The 24,995-nt window shown below is 45.4% G+C and overlaps 2 protein-coding genes and 3 non-coding genes across 5 annotated transcripts; 2 read left to right on the forward strand and 3 right to left on the reverse strand.

Moving 5' to 3' along the window:
• Window positions 1–2,200: 2,200 nt before the first annotated feature.
• Window positions 2,201–2,282, reverse strand: trnas-uga. The gene has a single exon. It is a non-coding gene; the product is annotated as a tRNA-Ser (tRNA).
• A 609-nt stretch (window positions 2,283–2,891) lies between these two features.
• On the forward strand, window positions 2,892–2,963 carry trnaa-cgc. Its single transcript has one exon. It is a non-coding gene; the product is annotated as a tRNA-Ala (tRNA).
• Window positions 2,964–3,352: 389 nt separating this feature from the next.
• trnav-uac lies at window positions 3,353–3,425 on the reverse strand. Its single transcript has one exon. It is a non-coding gene; the product is annotated as a tRNA-Val (tRNA).
• A 208-nt stretch (window positions 3,426–3,633) lies between these two features.
• On the forward strand, window positions 3,634–14,374 carry zgc:152891 (uncharacterized protein LOC767741 homolog). The gene is made up of 15 exons (XM_044141757.1): window positions 3,634–3,764; window positions 6,762–6,915; window positions 7,037–7,271; window positions 7,368–7,449; window positions 8,227–8,316; window positions 8,389–8,504; window positions 9,573–9,745; window positions 9,817–9,960; window positions 10,027–10,230; window positions 11,382–11,468; window positions 12,086–12,255; window positions 12,331–12,446; window positions 12,660–12,760; window positions 13,155–13,325; window positions 13,514–14,374. Exons 1-15 carry the CDS (start codon window positions 3,634–3,636, stop codon window positions 13,691–13,693), a joined length of 2,154 nt encoding a protein of 717 aa, XP_043997692.1. The 3' UTR covers window positions 13,694–14,374.
• Window positions 14,375–15,860: 1,486 nt separating this feature from the next.
• trappc14 (trafficking protein particle complex subunit 14) lies at window positions 15,861–24,500 on the reverse strand. Its single transcript, XM_044141758.1, has 13 exons — window positions 24,209–24,500; window positions 22,429–22,751; window positions 21,944–22,039; window positions 21,669–21,798; window positions 20,911–20,997; window positions 20,601–20,721; window positions 20,379–20,526; window positions 20,105–20,187; window positions 19,249–19,400; window positions 18,706–18,842; window positions 17,703–17,781; window positions 16,610–16,724; window positions 15,861–16,525 (listed from the first exon to the last, which is right to left on the reverse strand). Exons 1-13 carry the CDS (start codon window positions 24,396–24,398, stop codon window positions 16,369–16,371), a joined length of 1,818 nt encoding a protein of 605 aa, XP_043997693.1. The 5' UTR covers window positions 24,399–24,500; the 3' UTR covers window positions 15,861–16,368.
• Window positions 24,501–24,995: the final 495 nt, after the last annotated feature.

The following is a 24,995-nucleotide window of genomic DNA, read 5'->3' on the forward strand; positions in this document are numbered from 1 at the left end:
CTGAGGATTTCTAAATGTTCTGGTAAAATGTAAGCTGTGCTCAAATAAATCAGTCAGAGGTTTCAGTCTGGAGAGGGTTAATGTGTCACTGAGGCGACCTGGGCAGGAACATTTCTGAGCCAGTCCAAGAAAATCAGTTTCCACTGAAGACGACGTGAATGGAAACCCAACAGATGACTGCCGGAGAGCGAGATGAAGCAGCGTTCCTCTGAAGTGGAGCTCCGGGTTTAATCCTCCAGCAGCTGAATACATTTACATCTAATTACCTCTGAACAGGGTTTAGAAAGTCTAGTGTGAGCTGTAGTCACTTCCCGCCTTCAGTGGCCTCCGTCCTGCTAAGAACGTAAAGGAAACAGCTGCTAGCGCCCCCAGAAGGCTGAATGTGAAGTTTCAGATTAAGATGAAAACTAATTTAAACTTTAATCAGCAGCTGCACCCATGGCATGATGGGTAACCTAGAGATCTGTTGGGTCACCATTAATGCTGAAAGGTATATCAAGGTTTTGTAGCAACATGCTGCCATCCAGCCACGTATTTCTTAGGGACGTTCCTCCCGATTCCAGCAAGATGATACCAAACCACGTTCTGCATGCGGCACAGCATGGTGAAAGAGTGCAGGTAGTAGACTAGTCTGCCTGCAGTCCAGACCCGTCTCCCATTGAAGATGAAACTCATTATGAAGCGCAACATACGACAGCAGAAACCCCAGACTCAACTTGTAAATCAAGCAAGAATGGAAAGATCTTCGCCCACAAAGCTTCTACAGTTGGCGTTGTCAGTTCCCAAACGCTTACTGAGTGTTGTTAAAAGGAAATGTGATGTAACAGTGGTGAATTAAATATCTTGTCCTTGTAGTCATTTCAATTTAACATAGGCTGAAAAGATTTGTAGATCATTGTATTCTGCTTTCATTTATGTTTTACACAACGTGCCATCTCCAAAGATACCGGACGGCCCATTTTAGCCCCAAATGTTCGTCACCAGATGAAATCCAGCTCCTGACTGCCTGAAGCTCTGGACGGACACGTTCACGCCTCCTGCCTGAAGATCCCAGCATTATTCCAGGGAAAATTATGAGAACAATTCCTGCTCCAGGAGGGAATGATGGCAGCTGAGTCCCGGGTCAGAACATATGTCTGGTGAACCTGTGCCAGTTGGGGCCTGTGCAAGGGCGCGGTTCTGTAAGAACCAGAACATTTTGTCCGGAGGAGGGAGGCCAGCCTGAGCAGGTGGCCACACATTGCGCTCCGTGTGACGCTGCAGACATTCATCAGCTTCAGGTCAACAACCTGAAAGGAGACACCTGAACGATAAAATACCTACAGTTCAGCCCTTTACTTGCTGCTGCTTCAGAGGATAAACATCCGATCACAAGTTTAGCTCTAAGTTCAGATGGAAGGAGAACCTGGGAGAGAATAAACTCAAGCATTTATTCATTTCTTCTTCACTTTGGATCAGAGGATCATAGTTCATTCCTAAAGTCTGCAGGTAAAAGGTGGGAAGGGGCGTTAAAACAATTTCTAACTAAACTACAAGGATCCTAACTGTCCAAACAATTTCTAACTATCAAACAATTCCTAACAGTCTTAACAATTTCTCACTATCAAACAAATCCTAACAGTCTTAACAATTTCTAACTATCAAACAATTCCTAACAGTCCCAACAAATCCTAACAGTCTTAACAATTCTTAACTATCAAACAATTCCTAACAGTCCCAACAAATCCTAACAGTCTTAACAAATCCTAACAGGATTGGATCTGACATTGTCATGTCACATGATAATTGTCATGTGACATGACAATTCCTAACAGTCTACACTTTTTAATAATTCCTAACACTTTCAAACAATTTCTAACCACCAGCTAGCTGTCCGTAATTTAAAATCATATTTTAATTAAATCAGATGTTTTATTTGTTAAGTTGGTCAAGTGGGTAAATATGCTGGTTTACGTTATCAATTAATTTCTATAGGAGTTCCTCCTAATCTTTAATATGAAGAGGCTTGTAGATGTCGTAGATTCATCATCTGTATTTCCTCTACCACAGTAAAATGCTGTGCTTTGGGAGTTACCAGCAATTAAGTTAGCAAAAGACAGCGCACCTAGTCTTAACGCGGTAAAGTGGATATCCAGTGCGCTAAACACTTAGCCAAAAAAATAATGCTTACAAATTACGGGAAGAAAAAGTGAAGCCATTTCGCTGCGAGCAGGGTTCGAACCTGCGCGGGGAGACCCCATTGGATTTCAAGTCCAACGCCTTAACCACTCGGCCATCGCAGCTTGTAGCAGACAGTCTATCTACCCGTGATCTTATTCCACAGTCTTGATTCTGTGATGTCGCTTTCGTTGTTGTTTTAAGAAACCCAGAAACATGTTAGCGCCGAAGACTGTTGGTCTCCCTACATCTGTTGAAGTGCAGGGATTAAATGTAATCAGGTTCAGGAAGGCCTGCATGTGCTTACAGACTGTACCAACCTCGATACTGGCGTAACTGGTTCCATTGTGTGTTAAAGACGCCGCCATGTTGTAAGCTTGGTTGTGTTGGATTGAAAGATACAATAAACAGAATTCAGCGGCTTGTTGGATCCCTTAAAACCTTTACAGGTTGCCATTTCCCTCCCAGTCTCCCGGGTCATCACCGGTAAGTTCCGCTGAGTCTTCAGACCATAATAACATTTTCAATCTACCAGTGCCACCTGGTGGACATCCATTTATTCGCACTCATGTCACTTAAAAAATTGTTTATTTCGATTAAAAAGTCAGACGGTGTGAAAGTATATGTCTCAAATGAATAAAGACAGAATACCTTATGAAACCCTTACACCGTCGATCATTCTGATTCGATGAAACTGTCTAAATTCACTAATAGCAGACCTGGACTCCTGATGTGGGGATGTAGCTCAGTGGTAGAGCGCATGCTTCGCATGTATGAGGTCCCGGGTTCAATCCCCGGCATCTCCAGCTCTTTTTGCTGTTCATGTTGACACAAAGTGGACATCCACCACTTCACTAATACCTTGATTTACCCACACTAATCAGAGATTCTTTGAAGTTAATGAAGATTGCATAAGCTTGAATATTTATGCAATGTAACAATAGAAAAACTGACATGAAAGCAGGAGGAGGGATTCTGGCGTGAGGATCCAGTTATACCAGTCGCATTGTCAAGTAAACATGTTGCTTTTATTTTGAAGCTTATGGATCCCAGCCGGATATCATGTTTTCGTCATTCCTTTCGCTCTTTAAAACAGCGGTGAATCAGGTGGAGCACTACTTCAGATCTTCCATCACATTCTGACAGAATAAAAAACACAAATACTGCCGGAACAAAAAAAGAAACAAAACAGTAATGGTTCCACTGGGGCTCGAACCCAGGACCTTCTGCGTGTAAAGCAGACGTGATAACCGCTACACTATGGAACCACGACGTCTATTAGACATGATAGATGTGGTATTGAAGGGAACCACCGGATCTGTGATATATGTTGGTGTTTAAATTATGTTTTGTTCCGGACTCAAATTCCATTATTGAAATTTTATAATCCAACCTTTCAGTAAATTCATTCTGTAGTGAATTAAACAAAGCGGTATGAATATTGGTTCCCCCAGCAACTCCTCCAAACAGCCTTACATGACCCTGAAAGTCATGTGTAGGCGTCAGTGTGGGCGGAGCCTGAAAACAGCAGAACGCACCTGTAGCTGCAGGTGCCAAACACCTCTTCAGCAAACCCAGAAGAGAGGAGAGGAGCTGCTGAACTGCAGGTAAGTCCACCTGGTCATCAAGTTCTCTTTATAACTACCTCAATGTCACATTCCAGAACATTTTCCATTAGTTGGGTTTTCTATCTCCATGCATAGCTTGCAAATCGTGCATACCCAGAACTTTCTAGGTTGAGGTTCTTTGTATGAGATATTTAGTCATTTTTATTTAAAATATTGTTATTTTGTTTATACATTCACTGAATCATCTGCATGCATAAAGCCCCTTCTCCATAATCTGAGCCGAATGTCAGTCTTACCTCATTCTAATACAAAACATTGATGGAGCTCCTATGGTTAATGTGGTTCATCAGGAGGAGTTCAATAGATTTCCTCTGACCTGAACAACTGTAGGCTGGAACTGATTGAAAAGAAGATGTTACAATTCAGGTTAACAAGGTGTGTGAGTCCACAGGTACATAAGGAGTACAAAAGCTATCCCAGGTAAGAGGTAAAGAAGGAAGTGACCTTAAGCATCAAAGACTTCAGTGTTCTCAGAAAGCATCTGTTGAACACCTGCATTAACTGCTCCTCATTTCCAATTCAAATATCAGCAAAGTAAACAAAAGAAGGCTTATGAGAGGCAGCAAAAGCTCTGTGAGATCTAGAGGCAGAAAAATAACAAGGGTCTGTTTCAGGGCATCAAAGGACAGGAAGTAAGATGTTGGAGGGACTAAAGTCCAAACCTGCAGACGGAATCGTCTCAGGCAGGAGAGCTACCACCCTGCAACTTTAACATGCAACCTGCTCCAACACGCCTGAGTCAAAAGGCTGACAGGAACTCCATTCGGTAGAGGCCTGCTAATGAACCATTCATTTGGTCCAGGTGGGTTGGAGAAGGAATGACCTCTGGTCTAGAGGAATGGATCCTCTCAGAAGGTCTGAGAACTCCTCCATGGTGTCACGACAGGATGCAACCCCTGGCCTCTGGAGAGCTGGATGATGCTGATAAGGGAACTCTGGTGTGTTTTTGGAGCAGGAATGCTTCTAGAGGCTGCAGGACGTTAGCTCTGGAGGACTGGAGTTGGGGGGAGCTCAGTCTTCAAGAGTGATGCAAAGCAGCAGATGCAGTAGTGTTTCCAACCCTGGTCCCTAAGGCACAGGGATGGGAAACCTGTGCCTTAGGGACTGGAAACCCTGCATGGGTCAGATGTTTCTCTGCTTTAATCAAACTTGATTCATGTGACTGCAGTTCAGATAAGGCTTTTTAATCTGCCATCAATTAAAATCAGAAGGTAAGCATCACAAATCCAAACATGTGGGTCAGAAGGAATGTTCTGTGATGGACTGGCAGCCTGTCCAGGGTGTCCCCTCGTCTCTCAACCATTGAATGCTGGAGATAGGGATCAGATCCCATAGATGGATAGATAGATGGACAAATGGATGGATAGAAATACTTTATTATTGTGCTGTTACTCAGGATTTGGAAGAGTGGTTCCAGTGAAAGAAGCTCCTACTGTTGCAGCAGACCAAGATATTTGGACAATTTCATTGCCCAACTTTGTGGAACACTTTGTGGATGAAGGGCCACTTCCTGTTTCAACACAACTGCACCGATACACAAAATAAGGCCCCTGATGACTTGGTTGAGTGAAGAACTCGACCGAATAAAACAACTTTGGGATGTACTTATTATTGTTTTCTGGCAATGAGTTGGTGTTTTTTGGTGTCTGGAAAACAAGACGTTTCAAAAACCTCCTGATTATGACGTCACTATTGGCGGGCTTTGCGCTGTTACCAAGTTTAGTTGGTTGGTTTAGTTGTTGAGTTAGTCTTCAGAAACCACTCGCTGCTTTTCACATGGTTGTTCAAGATTCTCCAATTCTTCTGATTCAGGATCAAATATGAACCGTTGTACCATTGAACATCTGTTTGCAGCCATTTTCACCTGCATAAAGTGTAAATGTTGAGTTGGGGGCGTGGCCAGCAGCAGCAGCTTATTTGCATAAAAGTAACAGCATCTTAAAACAGCTCAACCTGAAAGGAGCTGAGAAAGTAAAATCTCATTATCTGAGAGTGATTTTGCACAAATAATGTATCATAACTTGTGTGAAAGGAAGCATAAAATAGGTCTTTAAACAATTTTCGTTTTCCACCACCAACTTCAAACAGTGCTTTACATTATGAACATTTTAATCTTCAGTCACTAAGCAGAGAAATTAAGTGCCAGAGATGATCTTTAAAAGATGCCAAGGTTTCACCTCCAGCTCCCAACCAGCAGGATTCAATCTGTCCTGAAAGCAACGGTACGAAACGTCCTGGTTCAAATGGGACGGAACAGGAGGCAGAACAGTTTGTACCTTCAAAAGATAAAAAGTTAAAAATACATAAAAAATACATTTCATGAATTAAAAATGTATCAAAAATGATATCTAAAATGTAAAACAGTTCCCTCTGAATATTACACAAGATATAAAACCTTTGACTAAATCTAATTTATAAATGAATTGTTAACAAAAACTTAATATTGTGAAGTATTTGCCAGTTTCAAAGTAAAAAAAACAAAAAAAAACGTACCGGTATGCACATTCCCTTAATAAAGTTTTTGATATTATGTCAGAACTTAAACACAAGGCTGATGAACCGCCTCAGTTGTGAAACTCATAACTGTTTCCATTGACAGCAGCCAGTAAATATTAGTGGTTAATATTTAATAGAAAATATGGTTAAAATAGAGAAAATGTGTCAATGTTTCTACCTTCTGTCCTGTCTACTTAAATAAAGATCCTTCTCAGCGTTGACTTTTTAAAATACAGTACAGACCAAAAGTTTGGACACACCTTCTAATTGAATTCAGTTAGAAGGCGTGTCCAAACTTTTGGTCTGTACTGTAGTTTTGGCACATCAGTTTCTATGCCGATGACATTCACGTTTATCTCATTGAAGTCTTTCAGTTTCTGACAGTCAGCTGAGATTTACTGCCGCTGATCCTTAAACCGCCAGCAAACCTTCCGGAGGTTTTTTAAACGTTAGTAAATCTGCCACCACTTTGTCCTGCAGGATGGGTTTCTGTCAGGAGTTTGAAGTGACGGTTCACACCTCACCTGGTCCCACCTGCGGGACCTACAACCGTCTGCGTCTCAGCCTGATTGGATCACAAGGCGAGACTCCGCCCATCACAGTGAACGACGACCATCACCTGCTGCCTGGATCTGTGAGTTTCATCAGTAATCGTTCTGATGGGGTGAAATGACGCTCCGCTAACGTCTCTCCTCTTTGCTGCTGAGTTTTTGCAAAGCTGGTAAGGTCTCTCCAAATGGTGTCCATCTTCCTAGACGTGCCTGGTCCTGGTCCGGCCCAGTGGCCCACTGGGTCGGGTGGTTCTGGTCCGGCTCCAGCTGGAGGTGCAGACTGGATTCCCAAATTTGGACTGGCACTGTAACAGAGTAGAGCTCCGCCAACGGGCTAAAGGTCAGGAACCAAGGCCCGACGGTTCAGAAACGCAGGTGTTCTTGTGCGACAAGTGGCTGCGGACAGCAGATGGTGACGTGGAGCTGCGCAGCGGGAAGCGTGAGATTATTTTTGGTCTCTGAGAAGCTTCAGCTTCTTCCAATCACTTCAGATCCATCTGACTCTGTCCCTGTGTTTCCTGTCATGTTGCTCCAGTGTGTTTGCTGGCGGAGGAAACTGAAGAGCGAGTGAAGCAACACCGACTCAGCCAGCTGCAGCGGCAGCGGCAGCTCATCAGGTGCAACACATCAGGCTCCTGGAAAACTGTCCTGGCCGTTGCCTTTCTATGCAGCTTGATTCTCATCTACCTTCAGTGTGCCGCCTGGGATTTGTCCCATTCACTTTGATTTCTTTAAAGATGAATTTCAACCAGGCCAATCGGTGAACATTCAGATACGTGAATGACGACGTTGTATCTGACCAAATTGTAGTCTGCCAATGCCAATGGAAGTGAACAAATCAGTTCAGTCTGTGTTGCTCACGCTTCCGAAATTAGAACAGGAAGAATATTTAAGAAATGTAATTGTTGGAAAAGATGTGGTTTGGCTCGGCTTTTTGCAGTTGAGAATAATTGTTTACAGTGCAGGAAATCTCTAGTAGCCTTCATCAATCAAGATGGTTCATTACATATGGCATAGCCAAACTTTAGCGATGGGTTGAGACCAGAGTCAATAGTTTCAAACATCATTTCACCTCATTTCTCCTGACTCTTTCATGAAGCAACACATAAAACAAGGGTCTGGTTTTTAACAGGCGACAGGAAAATTTGTGTAAAAAACAACTGACTTCAGAGAACAGAACAAAAATCAGGTAACTGGATCAGAACATGTACCTTAAAGTACAAGAAACCAAAGTAAATGTAACTGAACATGGAAAAAGAAGACGTGAATTAATGTTCCTGAGAAGACCTGAAGGCATCAAACTCTGATGATGACCTCCATCCTTAGACCAGGGTCTGCTCTAGAACTGGGTCTGATCTGAGCCGTATCTGACCTGAACTCTCCCCTGTTAACAGGTGGGGTGTGTTCATCGAAGGCACTCCTCAGTGCCTCGATCTCAAGAGTCTGTCCGATCTCGGGCCGAACCTGAGCTACACACACATCAGGTAAGACCCAGAAATGGTCTGACTGAGTCAGCAATGGCCGTCTCTGATCTGCTTCCTGTTCCTGCTCTGCAGTCCGTCCATCGACTTACACTACTTGAAAGGCTTCGCTGGCCGGGCCGAACCCTGGACCAGCTTCTCTGAGCTGGAGACCGCCTTTGCCCTCAGTGGACATCAGAACAACATCGCCAGTAAGAACCAGAACCGCCTGGCTCTCTTAGTCTCCAACCTGTCACACAATGCTGATGAAACTAATATGTTTGTATTTGTTTTGTAAGTCTGATTAATTGTTTGGGTTCTTGTAGTTCTTCTTGGTTTCTCTCTGAAGGTGAAATTCTAATCTCTGAAATGTTTTGCATCATAATCATCTAATTCAGGTATTCCAGTCACACACAGGTGTATAAAACCCAGCAGCTTGTGCTCCAGATTGCTGCTACAAATATCTGAAGGAATGAGTCACTCTCAGGTCAATGAACCTCAGCTTGGTACCAGCTTGGTACCACCTCAGCTTGCTCCACACCGGACTGTCAATTGAACTTAAAAGTTCAATTGACAGTCCGGTGTGGAGCAATACTAAAGATTTACGCAGGTCAGTGACCGGATTGGTTAAAACTCACACACAGACCTCCAAATGCCAGGTAACCTTCTGGTTCGCTCTACCACACTGTGTAGAAAACTTTATGGATAGAGTCCGTGACCAAACATCTGGATCCAAACCTGACCTGATGTTCAAAGCATCAGATGCTCTGCCCTGAAGGATCCAAAGAAAGGACAAAGATATCTGGGAGAATCTTATGCTGTCATGGTTCCGGGACGGATGCTTTCTGTTCCATCATGGCTGAACTCCAGTCAACAAAGCATGGTTGATAAAGACATGGATGTTTGGAGTAGAAGAACTTGACTGGCCTGACCTCAAACTTATGACTGTGAGCCAGGATTAATTGTCCTCCCTGACGATCCTGAAGAATGAAACAGACTCCTTGTGGAAGACCCGTTCTAGACAAACTGAAGCTTTAGCCGCTAACAGTGGACCGACATTATAGCAAACTGTGGGTTAAGATCAGGATGTTCATCAGGTTCATGTGAGTCAGTGTAGATGGTGAACTTGTTAGCTGTACAGCTAATCGAGGTGCTTGGTGTTTATCTGCTCCATTTGAGGTGCTTGGTGTTTATCTGCTCCATTTGAGGTGCTTGGTGTTTATCTGCTCCATTTGTTGTGTCCTCCAACTCAGCTGTCCAGCTGTCTTTTGTCTGTCCAGAGTTTGTGAAGGCTCACTGGATGGAGGAGTGGTATTTTGGCTATCAGTCCCTGAATGGCTGCAACCCCCTGCTCCTGCGTCAGACACACCTCATCCCTCCGAATCTGGCCGTCACCTCTGACATGCTCCGCCCCTTCCTACCTGCAGACTCCTCCCTTGAAGAAGAGCTCCAGGTACCTTTGTGGTTCTGTGATTTGTGGCTCCTGTTGGATTCTATGTCAGAAACCTGATGCTTCCTGTTTAGAGAGGAAACATTTACCTGCTGGACTACAAGCTCCTGGACGGGCTTGAAGGCAACCGGATCAATGGAAAGCAGACGTACCTGTCCGCCCCGCTGTGCCTCCTGCACCTGAACGAGCTGGGACAGGTGGTCCCCATCGCCATCCAGGTGAGCTCACACCCAGGTGGAAAACGCTGCTGCTGACCCAGACTGACCCTGCCTGTAACCCTTCAGCTCCAGCAGACGCCCGGTCCGCAGAACCCGGTCTTTCTGCCCTCTGACCCCAGCTGTGACTGGCTGCTGGCTAAGATCTGGGTCCACAGCGCCGACTTCCAGGGTCACCAGCTGGTCTCCCATTACATGCGGACCCATATGATGGCGGAGCTGTGCTGCATTGCCACGCTGCGGCAGCTTCCGGAGCACCACCCCCTGCACCAGGTGAAGACCAGCCGTAGTGGGCACCGCTAACTGAAAAGCTAGTAGCGCTAATGCTAATGCACTAATCATAAACATTAGCTGTGCTAACACTAAAGCGCGATACCAACATGGTGTTTAGCAGAAGCTAAGGGTAGAGCGCTAATTTCAACTATGTTGATACCTACTGTGTATAAACAGACTTCAAAATAAGAGCATGAACATAAACGTCTTAGCAGTTAACCAAAATGTCCCAACAGAACTTTATCCACCTTAAAGTTTACAAAACAGCCAAGTAAATTAGCCCTTTAACATTTATGGAAACAAAATGCGCTAAATGTTTTCAAAATTAGCAAAACCAATAAAGCGTTAAAACCAAAAATTAGCTGTGCTAATTATCAGAAGTGTCCAAAGTGTTTATGATCTAGTCACAGATGATCAGTGACTTGAGGAGCAGCTCTACCAGTTCAGAGCAACGTTTAACTGTACAAAGTTCCCACAAGTCTGAACCTGAGGTGATCCGTGCCACTGGACCGCCATCTTGGTAGGCAAACTTGGCACAAAGCATAGATGAATTATGGTTTCCAGACCAACAAAGAGAAATAATATTGACTCTACTGATCAATGTGCAAGAGAATCGTATCAATAAAATGCTGCTGTCAGGACCGACCAGTATGAGACAAAGAATGTGTCTTTTTTATTGTTGTCATAGCAACTCCATAGCAACTGTTATGACAGTTACCCACCAAGATGGCGGTCAGCTACAAAATCCCAGTAAGTGCGACATCACACGAGAACTACGTTCATTTCTTGATGGTTAGTGAAAACCAGAAAAGGGTCAGTTTATGAAATATGACAGTCAAATCGGTGAAATTTGGTCAATAATCTGTGAATGAATCCATGATAAAAATCCAACCTGATGAAACATTTACTCTGTGTTAAATGGATGGAAGACCTGATTTGTCGGTTTCATGTAAACGTTTTCAGAACATGGTGCAGCATCATGTGGCCCCAGAAGAGCTGAACTAATTAATCCTGTCTGAACTTCAGAGGCTCCATCTTCATGTTCTCCTTCAGGGTTCATATCCAGATTAGCCAAACTGTGGAAACAATAAAATCAAATTATTTAGTTTTTTAATCTCATCTTCTTGTGTTTATTCTGATTGTTTCTCCAGCTGCTGATGCCTCACATCAGGACGTCTCTGCAGATCAATATGCAGGCGCGAGCGTCGCTGCTGGCCGCCAACGGCCCCTTTGATCAGGTAAAATCTCACCTGCACGGCTCACTGCCCAGGGCGCTACTCTGTCTGAGGGCAGCCACAGCACCATATGGTTAAATGTCCTGAATAACTGTTATTATGGGATGTCGTTTGTAAAGTTAGACAGTCAATAATTTGAGAAAATGCGGGGTCATATTTTCACCATGTTATTCATTCACAAATGTCCCAATTTAAAACTAAACATTTAGTTAGAGAATGAGCTAAAGATTTAAATTGGAGCCAATTGTTTAAAGTGGATCTAAATATTTAGTTGGTCTAGGCATTTATCTTTTTAATTAAATATTTACTTTGAAACTGGCATTTATAAATGGATAACATGCTGACTGAAAATCTTTTGTTCTCTTATGAATAAACAACCCAAATTATTGCTGTTAATTTTTGACTCTGAAGCTTTACTGAAATCCACGCTGTCTTAAATGTAAGATTTACAATATTTTTCATATTCTAATTCTTAATAAAAATGTTCCTTAATGAAATGAACATTTAATGAAAATGTTCCTTTTTTAATTAGAACCTCCTTGATTTGAGACAAAGCGTAGGAATTGGGGCAGAATGATCTGTTCCTTCAGGACTGTAATGGCCTGGTTCTGGTTCTGCAGGCAGTGGGATCTGGTTTGAAGACCATCCCAGACATCCTCCGCAGAGCGTCGGCCACCATCCACTATCGGTCCTTATGTGTTCCCGACGACCTGCTGGACCGCGGCGTGGACAAACTGCCTCACAGCTTCTACGCTCAGGACGCCCAGAGGATCTGGGACGTGCTGTACAGGTAAACGAGCGCACCCCGGCCCGGTGCTACGGCGGTGAGCGCCTGCAAGACGGCTCAGGTCTGTGTGTCCTGCAGGTTTGTCCTCGGCTGGGTCCAGCTGTACTACGGAGGAGACAAAGACGTCCAGAACGACTCCGAGCTCCAGAACTGGATCGCCGACATCAACACACACGGATTCTCACAGAACGCAGGTTGGTTCCCAGCATCCTCTCACTGTAGAGCTCCGGTTATGGTTGGAGAACATCTAGACAGAGCAGAGCGACCATGCTGAATCTAAAGCTTAATGTTTCCCAGAAGGTGCAGCAATGGTTGGGTCTCATGGAGAAGCAGAACCATTTTCCCACGCCTGGCTGCAGTTCCTCCACCATGAACTCCTTTCTGATTCTACTTCCTGTCACCTCCAGGGTTTCCTCCGTGTTTCCAAACCGAAGCAGAAGTTTCCAAGTTTGTGACCATGGTCATCTTCTCCTGCTCCGCTCTGCACGCTGCCGTCAACTTCTCCCAGGTCAGTGGACACGAGACAGAAACTTTCAGGACGGGTTTTAACACAAACACAAAGCAGCAAATAAAATATGAAAAATACAAACTCATTTCTGTTAAAAGTTGGGATTTGTAGCGATATAAAAAAGGCAAGTCAAGCTCTTGTTCTGTAGCTTCCAAAGCAGTTCCTGTTGTGGAGCACGGTAATGCTAATGCTAACCAGCTATCCCAACACAGCATCCAATGAAGCTAATGTGCTAAATCCAACCATGTTGATCCTGCCATGTGTCAGTACTACAACAGATCTGAACCCAGAAACGTTTTGCTACCAGCTGCTCCACCGTGCTAAAACAAAGTGAAAACTTAGTTTTCCAGTATTTCTCTGTGAACAGAGCGTCCTGCGGTTTGTCTCTCTGCAGCTGGACTTTGCTCTCTGGTTGCCTAACTGCCCGGCTGCTATGATGCGTCCTCCTCCGCAGGCTAAAGGCGCCGTCACAGAGCAGGACATCCTGTCCTTCCTGCCGGACATCAACTCCGCCAACCGCGTCCTGATGACGCTGGCCATGCTGTCGCAGCCTGGCGTTGACTTTGTAAGGCTCCACCCGGCTCGTTCTGTTGGAACAAACGAATCAAACGCACCTCAAACATTTTTTATTTTTTACATCAGAACATCGGATCATTTTCCGACCAGTTTCTATGTTAATAACAGAAAACAACCATCAAGACGTCTGCGTCGTTTCTCCTTCTTCCTGTAAAGCTTCTGTGTCTCCCTCTACAGGTTCCTCTGTGTCACTACAGGGAGGCCGTCTTCAGAGTCGACGCCCACCGCAGGCTGCTGGAGGAAGTGCAGGCGGAGCTCCAGGTCATTACTGATGACATCACAGAGCGCAACAGGCACCTGGAGCTGCCGTATGCGTACCTGTGTCCGTCCGGCATCGAGAACAGCGTCGCCATTTAAACTCCACAACCGTCTCTTGGTCTTCAGATATTAACCGTCTTTACTGCAGTTTCACATTTCTATAACTCACTGTCCTTTAAACCGCCAGTAAGTAACTTTTATAGAGAATATGTTGTTTCATTTTTATTAACTCTGATCGAGCTTTTTCACTTTCTCTCTGAGATGCTACTGCCGTTTGAAGAAATTCACTAAAAAACAACCAATTAGAGCTAAAGGGCGGAGCTTAGTGCTGTCAATCATTTGCATGTAAGCACTGCTAACTGTGCTGATGGAGGAGAAGCAAATTGCTGTTACAGGAAAACTGTGCCATGCTAGCAAACTATGGAGGACTCAGGACTTTAACAAAACGATGGACTGAGAAAGGTTTTACTGCTAATCTCGTTTGGTTCTGTGCTATAAGCTCACTACTATCATTTTCATGCTAACCAGGTTCGGTTTTCACGAGCTGCTTGCTCTCAACCAATGTTTTTACAGTGAATAATAAATTATCTCCATGGAGGACGGTCGTTCCCACAAGATGGCGCTCTGCTGCCTGAACAGACGCTGCAGATTCAAAGTTAGTCCAGAAAAACTGTAAATATATTTAGTGTAAAGTCCAAACGCCGACTTTCCCCGACTTCAGAAATTAAATGAGATTTAATTTCTGACGTCAATCTGAATAAAATGTTTAAATAGTAAAAACCCTCTTTGTACTTTTTGTCTTTGGCTTTAGATAATTGTCTCCAACTTTATCAAGTCAAAGAACTTTAATCCGCATCCAGGGGAAATTACAACAAATTTACAATAAAATCTCTAAAAAAATATATTCTTGCTATGTCTTTTAGCAAATGGAAATGATTTTGGTGATTCTGACCTGAGGAAAAAAAAGAGAAATGTAGACTGATTTCATTTAAAATAGTGATAAAAAAAATGGTGATTCTGCCCTTTAATTAGTGTATTTCAATTGTCAATAATAATTTTTCAAGTTTTCTGATTAAACATTTAAATATGACTAAAAAGAAGAAAAATCAACTAATCAATTGTTGAAAACTTTCTCTCAGCTCTTTGGACTCTAACAGTTTCTATTGTTATTTTTTTCTGCTGGTCGGTCAGCGCCGCCAGATTTATAGATGAATAAACAGAAACGATAAAAACACGCGGTGCTAAAATTGAAGACAAATATGCAAATGTGTGGAAACTCCCGCAGTCCAGAGGGGGACTTCCTGTTGCGCGTTGACACATTTCCGTCCTTCAGCAACAGGAATCAGCGAAGATCTAATCTGGTTCTGCTGATACAAACCGGAACCAGAATATTTGCAGCTGCTGTCTGCAGTAAGACAACTTACCAGAGAATCACACAGGTGAGTAACTGCTCTCTGCAGTTACTCACCTGTCCAGCCTGCAGATGTCGTCGGGTGTTCAACCAATCAGAATCAGCCTCTGTTATCTTCTTCTCTGAACCAGGAAAGTTTCTCCTTGACTTGATCTTATTGGTTTTTGACGTAAACGTGTGGCAAACATCTGGGACTTTTAGTCATCAATGGTTCCTCAGAATCCAACATGGCGGCTGTTGCTACCGGACGAGCAGCGAGAGAAAAGCTGGTTATACAATCACCTTCATCCCTTCAGGCTCAGCCGTAGTGTTGCAGTTCTTATGTTAAACGGTAGGGGGCAGAACAATTGCGTCTCTGCAGTTAGACTGTGATGATCGTTTGTTTATTATACCAACACATGAACTCTTTTCTTATCACAAAACTTGTTCCTATAAGAATAAAGACAGAATATTACCAGAAAAAGTCGTAAAATTAGGAGAAAAAATTGTTATACTTTGATTTTTGTTCTATTATCTTTGCAACTTTATTCTCATATTTTGTCTTAATTCTCGTAATTCAAAAAACAACATGGCTCTCTTTAATGCTCCGTTGTGTGGCCAATGTGTCTGACCAGTATTTCCAATGTTATTGCCTCGTCGTGCTAACAGTTAGCATGCTAGCTGTCTCTGGTTACGCACTTTTCTCCGTTTAGCATCATATCAGGATGAAGCCACCATGTTTGTTTCAGTTGCACCAACCCGTTGAGTCAAGCTGCAGTACCTGCACCGACCACCAGGTGGCGTAAGAGCAGCTGCCTGAGCTGATGCTCTGATTGGTCGGGTGGTGGTCATCAGGTAAAGATGAGACAGAATCTGCAGAGTTTTAAACATCAGCCTGTATTGTGGAATCACAGCAGGAACTCATCAGTGTCTGGACTGGACCGACCCGGACCGGCCCAACCCGGACCGGGTCTTTACATTCAGTAACCTGGAGAGGAAGGACGACGGTGTTGATTGTAAACAGATGAAGCCGCCCGAACCGTTAAATACTCCAGAAACAATGAGGTAACACTTTAAGAAGCGACTCCGGTTCAGAGCGGGAAATAAAACAAAACAGCAGGAAGACGTCTGCAGCTTGGTGCTGATCCGAGGGAAACGGGCCCGGTTCCGGTTTCCAGAACCCACCTGCCTGTCTGGTTTCCCTCCAAATCAGCAGCAAACTGAGCAGAACCTCCATAATACTCTGTAACGTTCAGGAAATGTTCTGGACCTGTAATGCTGCAAACACTTTAAAACAATAAATATCCATCAGTCTCTGAGTGGAGGTGAACGTTTCCACTCCTCAGTAGCTTCACATCTGGTGGTTCTGGTCCAGCTGAGCGGCCTAGCTGACCGGGTCTACCACCAGAACCTTGCACTCCCGCTTGGCGATCTTATCCACAGACAGCAGCGTCTTGTCCTGCGGCGGCAGGTAGAGCGGCCGGCCGACTGGGGAGCCGACCGGCGGCGTGATGGCCCGCCGCTCCATGGCGCTGCCCGTCCTGCACACACACCCATACACACACACACACACAGGGTTAGAGGAATTACCATGGAGACAGGCCATCCACCTGGACATGTTTTACCTCATGATGTGCGATCGGGACGGCTGCTGGTGGGAGAAGGACTGCGATCGGCCCAGACTGGCCTGGTGCCGGTCCAGAAGGTCCCGCACAGCGGGGCTGGACGGGCTGTTTTTACCTGGTGGACCAGAGAATGGTAAACGGTTTTAGTAAACAATAATACACTCAAAGCATTTGACACTAGATCCACCTTCACAGATCAACCTGGGTCGAGTGCCTTGCCCAGAGGCACATCAACATATGACGACTCTTCATCTTGTAAACTTCCAATTACAGGATGAGTACTCTACCCACTGAGCCACAGCTGCCCCTAATGACTGTCGGCTGCCATGGAGACGAAGGAGACAGTTTCAGAGCTTCTCTGGATGCGTCACCATTTATAGAAACATTTAAGTTCCTTCTGTGGGATCAGCAGAACTTCCTCTGTCTTTAATCTTTGAAAGTGTTTTTGGGCTTCGGCTGCGTTCCTGTTGTTGCTGGTTAATTTGTGGATTCAGAGCCGCAGCCTGGAACCAGGGCGCTAACTGTAGCCGCGTTTCCATTACAGTGTAGGCAAAGCTTTGCTGATATTCTGCTAACGTTGAGAAAACACAACTTCATAATGGTGGTGTTTCCATTTAATGAGAAATTAAATTAAAATCACATGTTAGTTTGTTCATGTGCTACGTGATTTAAAAACATGCTGCCTTATGATCCTCCAAATACTTCCTGTCTTCTTCTTTGTGGGTGGCGCCATTTTGAAAAAGTCAAATAGCACAACTTTATGGTCAACAGAAACGCAGCTGATGGGATCCAACGTTTCGATCCCACACCAGGTTTTCATTCTCAGTTCTGATCGTTTTGCATAAATCCGATTTCTTTCTGCGTTATCGTAGCTGCTGCTACAAACTGACCGTTTCTCCCTTCTTTCTCCTACTGCTCTCCAATTTGCTGTTATTTCAAGTGTTAACTTTTGGGTTTCTCTGTTTTTCCTGGTTGTTGTTTAACCAACTTCCGCATATGGAAGCGGAACAGATCGGATTTGGGTCACATTTGCCTGCTGCTATGTCAGAACCAGAACCAGAACCTATAGCTGGACGGAGGAAGTGGCTCTTACGTGAGAGCGGCCGGGCGTCGGGCGGCGGGTTGGAGACAGAAGCAGTGAACTGAAGCTTGAGCTTCATGTGCTGACTCAGCTGGAAGAGAAGGAAACGTCAGAGAACTCAGACGACACAAAGCTGATAGAAGAAGAGCTCAAAACATTTAATTAACAGACAAAAAGTTGATTTGGTTTAATGACAGAAAACCTGAACACAAGTCAAATTAATGCATAGAGAACGTTTCATTTTATTGAAGAGCTAAAATAAAACAACGTGCCGACATTCTGGGTCAAGAAATATAGATTTTATAAACTACAAAGATAAAATTTCACATGTTTTGGACATAATGTCTCACTTTCTTCTCCTACTACTCTCCAGTTTGGATTATTTGGCTGTTATTTCTGCTTTATGTTCAGTTATTTTTCTCTATAGAAGATACATCTGGTCAGGCCTTCAGCTTGGCTGATTCCACTGTCGCCCTCTGCTGGTCAGGAGGAGTGACGCTGCAGGTCAACTACTGGATTCTCTGTTGGGTTTCCTTAGATCAGGAGTCTCAAACTCCAGGCCTCGAGGGCCGCAGTCCTGCAACTTTTAGATGAGCCTCTGCTGCTCCACACCTGAATAGAATAATTAGGTCATTAAGGCTCTGGAGAACTGATCTACACAAGGTGGAGGTAATTAAGCCATTTCATCCCAGTGTTTTGTACCTGTGGCACATCTAAAAACTGCAGGACTGCGGCCCTCGAGGACTGGAGTTTGAGATCCCTGCCTTAGATGGAAACGTTTTTTAAACCCATCTGAATAATAAAGTTTAAAGAACTGAATGATAACGAGGATCAACTGGAGTGAATGTCTGACTGAATTGAAGAGAGTTTTTGTTTTGCAAAGCGCCTCTGGATGACATCAGTGGTGATATTATTGAACTGATTGCATCTGCGGTGGTAGCACTAGCGGTGGTAGCACTAGCGGCGGCAGCACTAGCGGTGGTAGCACCAGCGGCGGCGGCGTTGGTCCACCCACCTCGTAGAGTCCTGGTTTCAGGATCTGGAAGGACACGCTGAAGGACAGAGTGCTTCCTCTGCGGCAGTGGCCCAGGTTGCTGAGCGGCGTGTGACACACCACGGCGGCCAGCGCCGTGTCCTCGCCCCGACCGCGACCTGGACATATCCAGAACCGGGTCAGAACAGAACCACCTCCAGCAGATTTAAAGATACAGGAGATTTTTCATCTTAATATTTAAATCTCTGTTCAGTTTGGGATCAATTTCTCTGTCCGTGTTCTTTCAGCTAACGGCTTTTTAGAGTCTTTAAACTCCAGTTAACGATTAATCGATTACTGAATTAGCTGATTATTTCAATAATCAATTAACCTGATTAATCGTCTCTGGGTTTTCCAGATGTTTTCTCTGGATAAAAATATTTTATGACTTTTGTTGTTTCTGATCTGATGAGCAGCAGAAACAGCTTCCTGTTTGGATCAGGAAGGAAAATGTTCCTCTGTCACAGAAGAAGAAGAGAGCGACGTCTACAGGAAGTTAGAGGACCGGTGTCGATCCCAACCGACCTTCAGGGGTCCAGACGAGCCGGACGGCCAGGAAGTCCTGCAGGTTGTTGATCAGAACGTATTTGACCTTGAAGTGCTCTTTGACCTTGACAGAGCTGGGGCAGCTGGCGGTCATGACGAACTGCGGCCGGTCCAGACGGATGCTGGGCAGCCTGAAGGAGAGGCGGGGAAAAGGTGGTTACAGGTCCGGTACCAGGCCTAGTTCTGACCCAAAACCCAACCCGGCAGAACCAGAAACACTCAGAAAGACAAAAACAGGAAGGAGAATGTAGGAAGAGGTAAAAAGTGTAAACAAGAAAATTAAATCGTTTTCTGAGTTTCGGAGGTTTCAGTTCTGCTGTTTGAACAGCGGATTGGGTCAGAGCGTCACCTGGTGGCCACTTGCAGAACTACAGGTGGCCTCAGTAAATCGGAATAAAAAAGATAAAAAACATAATTCTGGCTGAGAGGAAGGAAAAAAAAATCAAATATTAGATCAGATCAGTGAAAAGGATTTTAAATATCTGATTTAGTCGACAGAATTGGGTTTGGACCAGGGAGAAAACGATCTGGACCGAGTCCTGCTGTCAGGTTACAAATGATCTGATTTGGAACTGTGTGACTCAGTTCAGGAGGGAGATGATGACAGAAATCACAGCAACCCGGACCAGAACCTCGGCAGAACCTCTGACTGGTCTCCATGCTGCGCCGCGTTGATGCGGTGATTGATGCCAGAGGAGCCCAGACCAACTCTAATATAATGATGCGTTTTCATCAGCAGAGATCCAGAGATCGTCATAACATCAAACATCCCTCATCAGGCCTATCGTTCCCATTAACCGTATGAACTGAATTATTACAGCCTCTCCGGGTTTACCTGTAGTGGGTGTAGATGCAGTTGGTGAACGGCATCTTGGGAGTGGACCACTGCAGGACCGCCACCAAAGGAACCTCGAAACCCTGAAAACACAGAGGAACCCGGACTGAATGGCTCATCCTGAAGATGGAGGGCCAGAATCTGTCGCCATGGAGACGGGCCTCCGCATCAGCAGCTGAGTTTGCTCTGGTGCGACTCTTCGTCAGGATGAGAGGAAACATCTCAACGTTTCTCAGACGCTGATCGTCAGTAACGTCGCGGCTGATTGACCGACCTCGTTGGAGTCGTCCTGCGGGACGTCGTTCAGGTGCAGCTGGAACAGGAAGTCGTGCTCCTCCAGGGCGCCGAGCATGCTGGGAAGGCGGCAGGCCCTGCTGTCCACGCGGCAGAAAGACGCCATGCCGACCTCACCGGACTGATGGCTGCAGGAGGGGACAGGAGTCAGAGCTGCTGCTGACCCTTGACCCTGCTGCTGACCCTTGACCCCATTACGTACCAGACGTTGTCCACCAGCAGTACGGAGCCGTCCGGCATCATGGGAAGGTACGAGGCGTTCAGGTTGGGCAGAATCCGGACGTCCCGGATGCTCAGCTCCTCCTGGGAAGATTCATTCAGGACTGAGAGGAAACCAGTTGGAAACCAGTTAGAAACCAGTCAGGATGGATGGAAAACAGATTTTGAGATGCATTCAGGTTTGGACTTGGCAATTCAGTTTCGAGTGTCACAATGAAGCGCCTGATGTTTGGCATGGAGCCTTACGGAACAGGAAACAGCTGAGGGTGTGAATACTCTGGATTCAGTCGAACCTTTCAGGACGGCGAGATGTTTCCCAGAAACGGTCATCTGCTTGCAGCGGACGGTGGGCGGCGGCAGGACGGTCAGCGTGGTGCTCACTGTGGACAGAACCAAACAGAACCATCATCACATCATTATTCTGCAGGCTCTTTCACCTCATCTGGATTAGAAACACTGCCACTTGTGTCTGAAGCTGGTACTGCACCAAGAAATATTATCGTACGCAAAAAGGACAGTAGAAAATTTTTACGCAACACAAAGACAGGAAATACCTCATGGACTAAATGTTGAGCATTAAGCCCGACATCATGCAGCTTTAGCATTAGCTTCCACTAAAGACCATGTTGGTATAGCGCTTCAACGTTAGCCTCTACTACAGCCTATATTATTACCTCAACTAATGTTTATGATTGGTCCTTTAGGGTTAGCTCAGCCAGCTTCCTGTCTCTACATGGCTGCAGGTGGTTCTGGGTCATCGGAACGGTTCTGATGAAACTTTAAAGTGAAGCTGGAACCTTCAGACTGTTTGGACCGATTAGAGAGTCTGAACCAGAACAGGAGAAGTGATCCTTTTTGGCTCTAGTTCTCGGTGGTTCACATGAAACCTTCAAACTGCTGACACTTTCATCAGAACCGAAACTGGAGCGGATCCAGACTTTATCCCAGAACTCCTCACCAGGCAGGACAGACGGGTTTTTATCACGGCGGGTGGAGCTGAGGGGGTTTACAAGTCCAGACAGGTGCAGCAGAGCACAGGTGTGTGTCGTACCCTGAGCCTTGAAGGTGTTCAGGTCGTGTCTGAAGGTGTGTGTGGGTTCTCGCTGCTGCAGGACGCTCAGGTATCCCAGCTCCTGCACCTCAACCTTCTCTGCTTCCTTCTTCCACACCGTCACCATGACCTGCAGCAGAAGGCAGCGTGAAGCTCCCAGAACGTCTACGTCAGTTCAACAAACTGAGGCCCAGCAGCTGCTGAGTCAAAGCTGCTTCTCACCAGACACAGAACAAACCAGACAAAGGCTGGAACAGAAAGCTCCACCTGCTCACCTTGACCTTCAGGGCGCTGACTGGGAGTTTGTCCAGAGAGACGGTGAGAGGGAAGATGACTTCGTCCGTCAAAACAACCGGCTCATCCAGAGGAGACTGAAGAGAAGAAGTTCAGAGCCGATGAAGACGGTGCATTAAAACCTGAACCCTTGAGCAACCTGTCCCCCTCCTTGCCTGTGGGGGCGCTGCACCAAGAACCACTGAAGGAAACATCACAAAACCCTCTGAAGACACTGAGCGCAACTTCCTTCTTCCCCAAATTTAAACTAAAACGGAGGCGTCACATTTTAGCGATTGGAGGATTTCTCTTTAGCCTTTGGCTAAAAACCACAAGACATTTCTCCTGCCTGCGCTAGGCTAAAGAATTTGCTTTGGTTTTATTTACCCAGAATGCCCTGCACTGGGTTTCTCTGTGTGAAAGGAAACAATAGAGAAGCGCATGATGGTTCAGGACTTTTCCACATGTGTTGTGAACGTTCCTCTACCTGAACCGGAGCCCTGCGGAACTCCCTGGCAGCCGTCCCGGAGGAGTTGTGGATGAGGAGCGGCTTGCAGTCCCTGAAGCTCCGGCAGCGGGAGTCCACCCTGCTGCCCAGCGCTGCGATGGCCGCCTCCGCCGCCGCCATGTAGTCGTCCTCGCCGTCCTCGTCGCCGCTGCTCTGGTAGTCCTGGTGGTGGTTGCCACGGTGACGGCTGTTCTCACCCGGACTCACGCTGGCCACGGCGCACAGAGAGCCGGCCAGCTCCCGCCACGCTTGGCTGCTGGGAGACTCTGTGCCGAAGCCGGCCGCTGTGACGTCAGCGCCCCCTGCAGGGAGAGGAACGCCATGAGCTTCATCAGACCGTCCAGACTTTTAATTGGCTCGGAGAGTTTAAGCTAGAACCAGGATTTTAACACGTTACATTAATTAATTACATCTATTTTAAGTGTTATTAGACACGAAACTATTGATCTTTGAGAGGGTGTCACAGTGACACATTTTACTGGTCTATAAATTGTCCCAGAAGTTATTGCCATATGATAATATGGTTGTTTTGAGACAATTTTCAAGTAAGGACAATAAGAACTCATTCTCAAATATCAATAAAGTTTCATTTCTAAGGAACATTTAACACTGGAACTGGAAGACATTTTAAATATTCAAAATAAATAAAAACACAAGAAACAACAAAATATTAACTATGAAGAAACAAAATTTAAAAAAAGGATATAGTTGAGACCAAAGCGTCAGACTGAAGAGTTTAGTTTTTGGTAGGAAGAGGAATACAACAGATCATACGAATAGAAATGATTGAATTTGTTTTAATTTATAAATTAATTTACTGGTTAATTCATTTATCGGCTTAGTTCCACAGATCGGATTTTACTGAGCCGTTTGGACCGCTGTGAGAAAATGGGACCCGGACCCTATGTGGCTGGAAAACATGACACTGCTCCTTTAAAATAATAATGAAAGAAAACCAGCAGACAGGTGAGCTCTATAATGGTGGCCCTCAATGCACCAAAACAGGAGCAGATCCTGAAAGATCGTCGCAAACTGCAGCTGGAGCACCCAGAACCTTCGGCTGAGAGCTTCAGCTGCAGCCGAGCAGGTCCAAAACGGTCCAGCAGCTGTGGTACCACCGTGGCAGAGCTTGGTCAGCAGTAGAGTTAGGAAAGCGTTCAGTACAAACAGTCCACGTCTGTCCAGCGCTGAGACGTCCAGCAATGTCTCAGGAAGTCCAGAACCAGAACCCGGAGAGAAATGAGCTTTACTGAATTAAAAACTAATGTTTATGGCTCTGATGTCATACTTTTGTTTCCCGACACTGGATTCTGGGTCAGAATCACCAGAACTAATTCATTTCAGACCGCTGAAATGAATTAGTTTCACTTTCTGATTCTGAGTTTCTGAAATTAATTGGTTATTTTTAGTGAGACTGTGGTTTCTGCTGCAGGCTCCGCTCAGCTCAGACCCAGTTCGGTTCCGGTTCTGATGAATGACTGCGCTCTGATGACGGCGGTGTGTTTGTGTTTCAATGACCAGACGAACACGGAAATGATGCTTCCTCCATGTTGTTCTGCCTGGTTCTGCAGCAACAGCCCCAGGGAGGTTCGGTCCGGGGACAGAACAGGTCCAGCGCTGAATATTAACCCCAAAACCAGGAACACCGAGGCGTCCGAACGACGCAGGGGCCCGGTGAAACCAGGAGAACCGGGTCAGATCCGGACCGGGTCCTGCGGCTCTCCGCCCCCCGCCAATTCCCCCCTGCCGCCCGCCTTACCGGGGGCCTCGCTCGGTGTCGCCGCGGCGTCCCGGCAGCGTAGCACCAGCAGGAAGCGGACCGTCTCGCCCAGGTAGAGGTGGCTCCGGCGGGGCAGACTGCGGTACCGGGCCGGGTCCGACAGGTCCGTGATGGGCACCGCCGGGAAATACATGAAGTACTCGCACTGCGACTCCATCATCTGCACCATGGCGACGACCGGAGGAGGCTGAGCGGACCAGGACCAGGACCAGGAGTCAACGGACCCCGACCAGAACAATCAAACACGACGACTTCCTGGTTCTTTCAAAACAAGAGCTCAGTAAGCGGATGGAAAACTCAACTGCACCCCACAGTGGCGATTTCAACGAATTACAACTGCCTGTCTGTTTTCACTGCTAAAAGTAATGGACTCTATTAGAGGAGAAAAAGTTTTTACTCCATTATAAATTTTTACGTTTTCTGATTTCTAGCTCTGGATATAACAAGCATAACAAAATTTTAACAAAATGTAAAGTATAACATAAAAATTGTTTTTGTGTGAATTGGATTTTCACAACAGAATGAAGCCAAGATACCAGAAATACTAGTTTAGATATATTTTTCTTATTATTAGGTTGGAATCCGTGTTGCTGTTTTTTTAAAATTATTTTCCACAAATTTCAACATTTCATATAAGAAAAAACTTTTTTCAGGTTATTGTTGTGGATGTTATGCAAATTCTGTGCTTCTGTGAGTCCTGAATTGTCTTCTAAATGAAATTATTAATATTAATGGGATTTTCCTGGTGAAACAAATGTTAATAACA

This window comes from Gambusia affinis, linkage group LG15, assembly GCF_019740435.1.
Source record: "Gambusia affinis linkage group LG15, SWU_Gaff_1.0, whole genome shotgun sequence".
Lineage (NCBI taxonomy): Eukaryota > Metazoa > Chordata > Actinopteri > Cyprinodontiformes > Poeciliidae > Gambusia > Gambusia affinis.

What these genes read in the sequence shown, in the direction of transcription:
- trappc14 (XM_044141758.1), bottom strand. Translation starts at nt 24,398, where the DNA reads ATGGTGCAGATGATGGAGTCGCAGTGCGAGTACTTCATGTATTTCCCG. An exon ending in TCAGCGCCCTGAAGGTCAAG is followed by an intron (nt 21,799 to 21,943) that starts GTGAGCAGGTGG and finishes CTTCTGCTGCAG; the next exon opens with GTCATGGTGACGGTGTGGAA. An exon ending in CGACGCCCGGCCGCTCTCAC is followed by an intron (nt 16,725 to 17,702) that starts GTAAGAGCCACT and finishes CTGGTCCACCAG; the next exon opens with GTAAAAACAGCCCGTCCAGC.
- zgc:152891 (XM_044141757.1), top strand. Translation starts at nt 3,634, where the DNA reads ATGACCCTGAAAGTCATGTGTAGGCGTCAGTGTGGGCGGAGCCTGAAA. An exon ending in CTGAGCTACACACACATCAG is followed by an intron (nt 8,317 to 8,388) that starts GTAAGACCCAGA and finishes CCTGCTCTGCAG; the next exon opens with TCCGTCCATCGACTTACACT. An exon ending in CTGCCGTCAACTTCTCCCAG is followed by an intron (nt 12,761 to 13,154) that starts GTCAGTGGACAC and finishes GTCTCTCTGCAG; the next exon opens with CTGGACTTTGCTCTCTGGTT.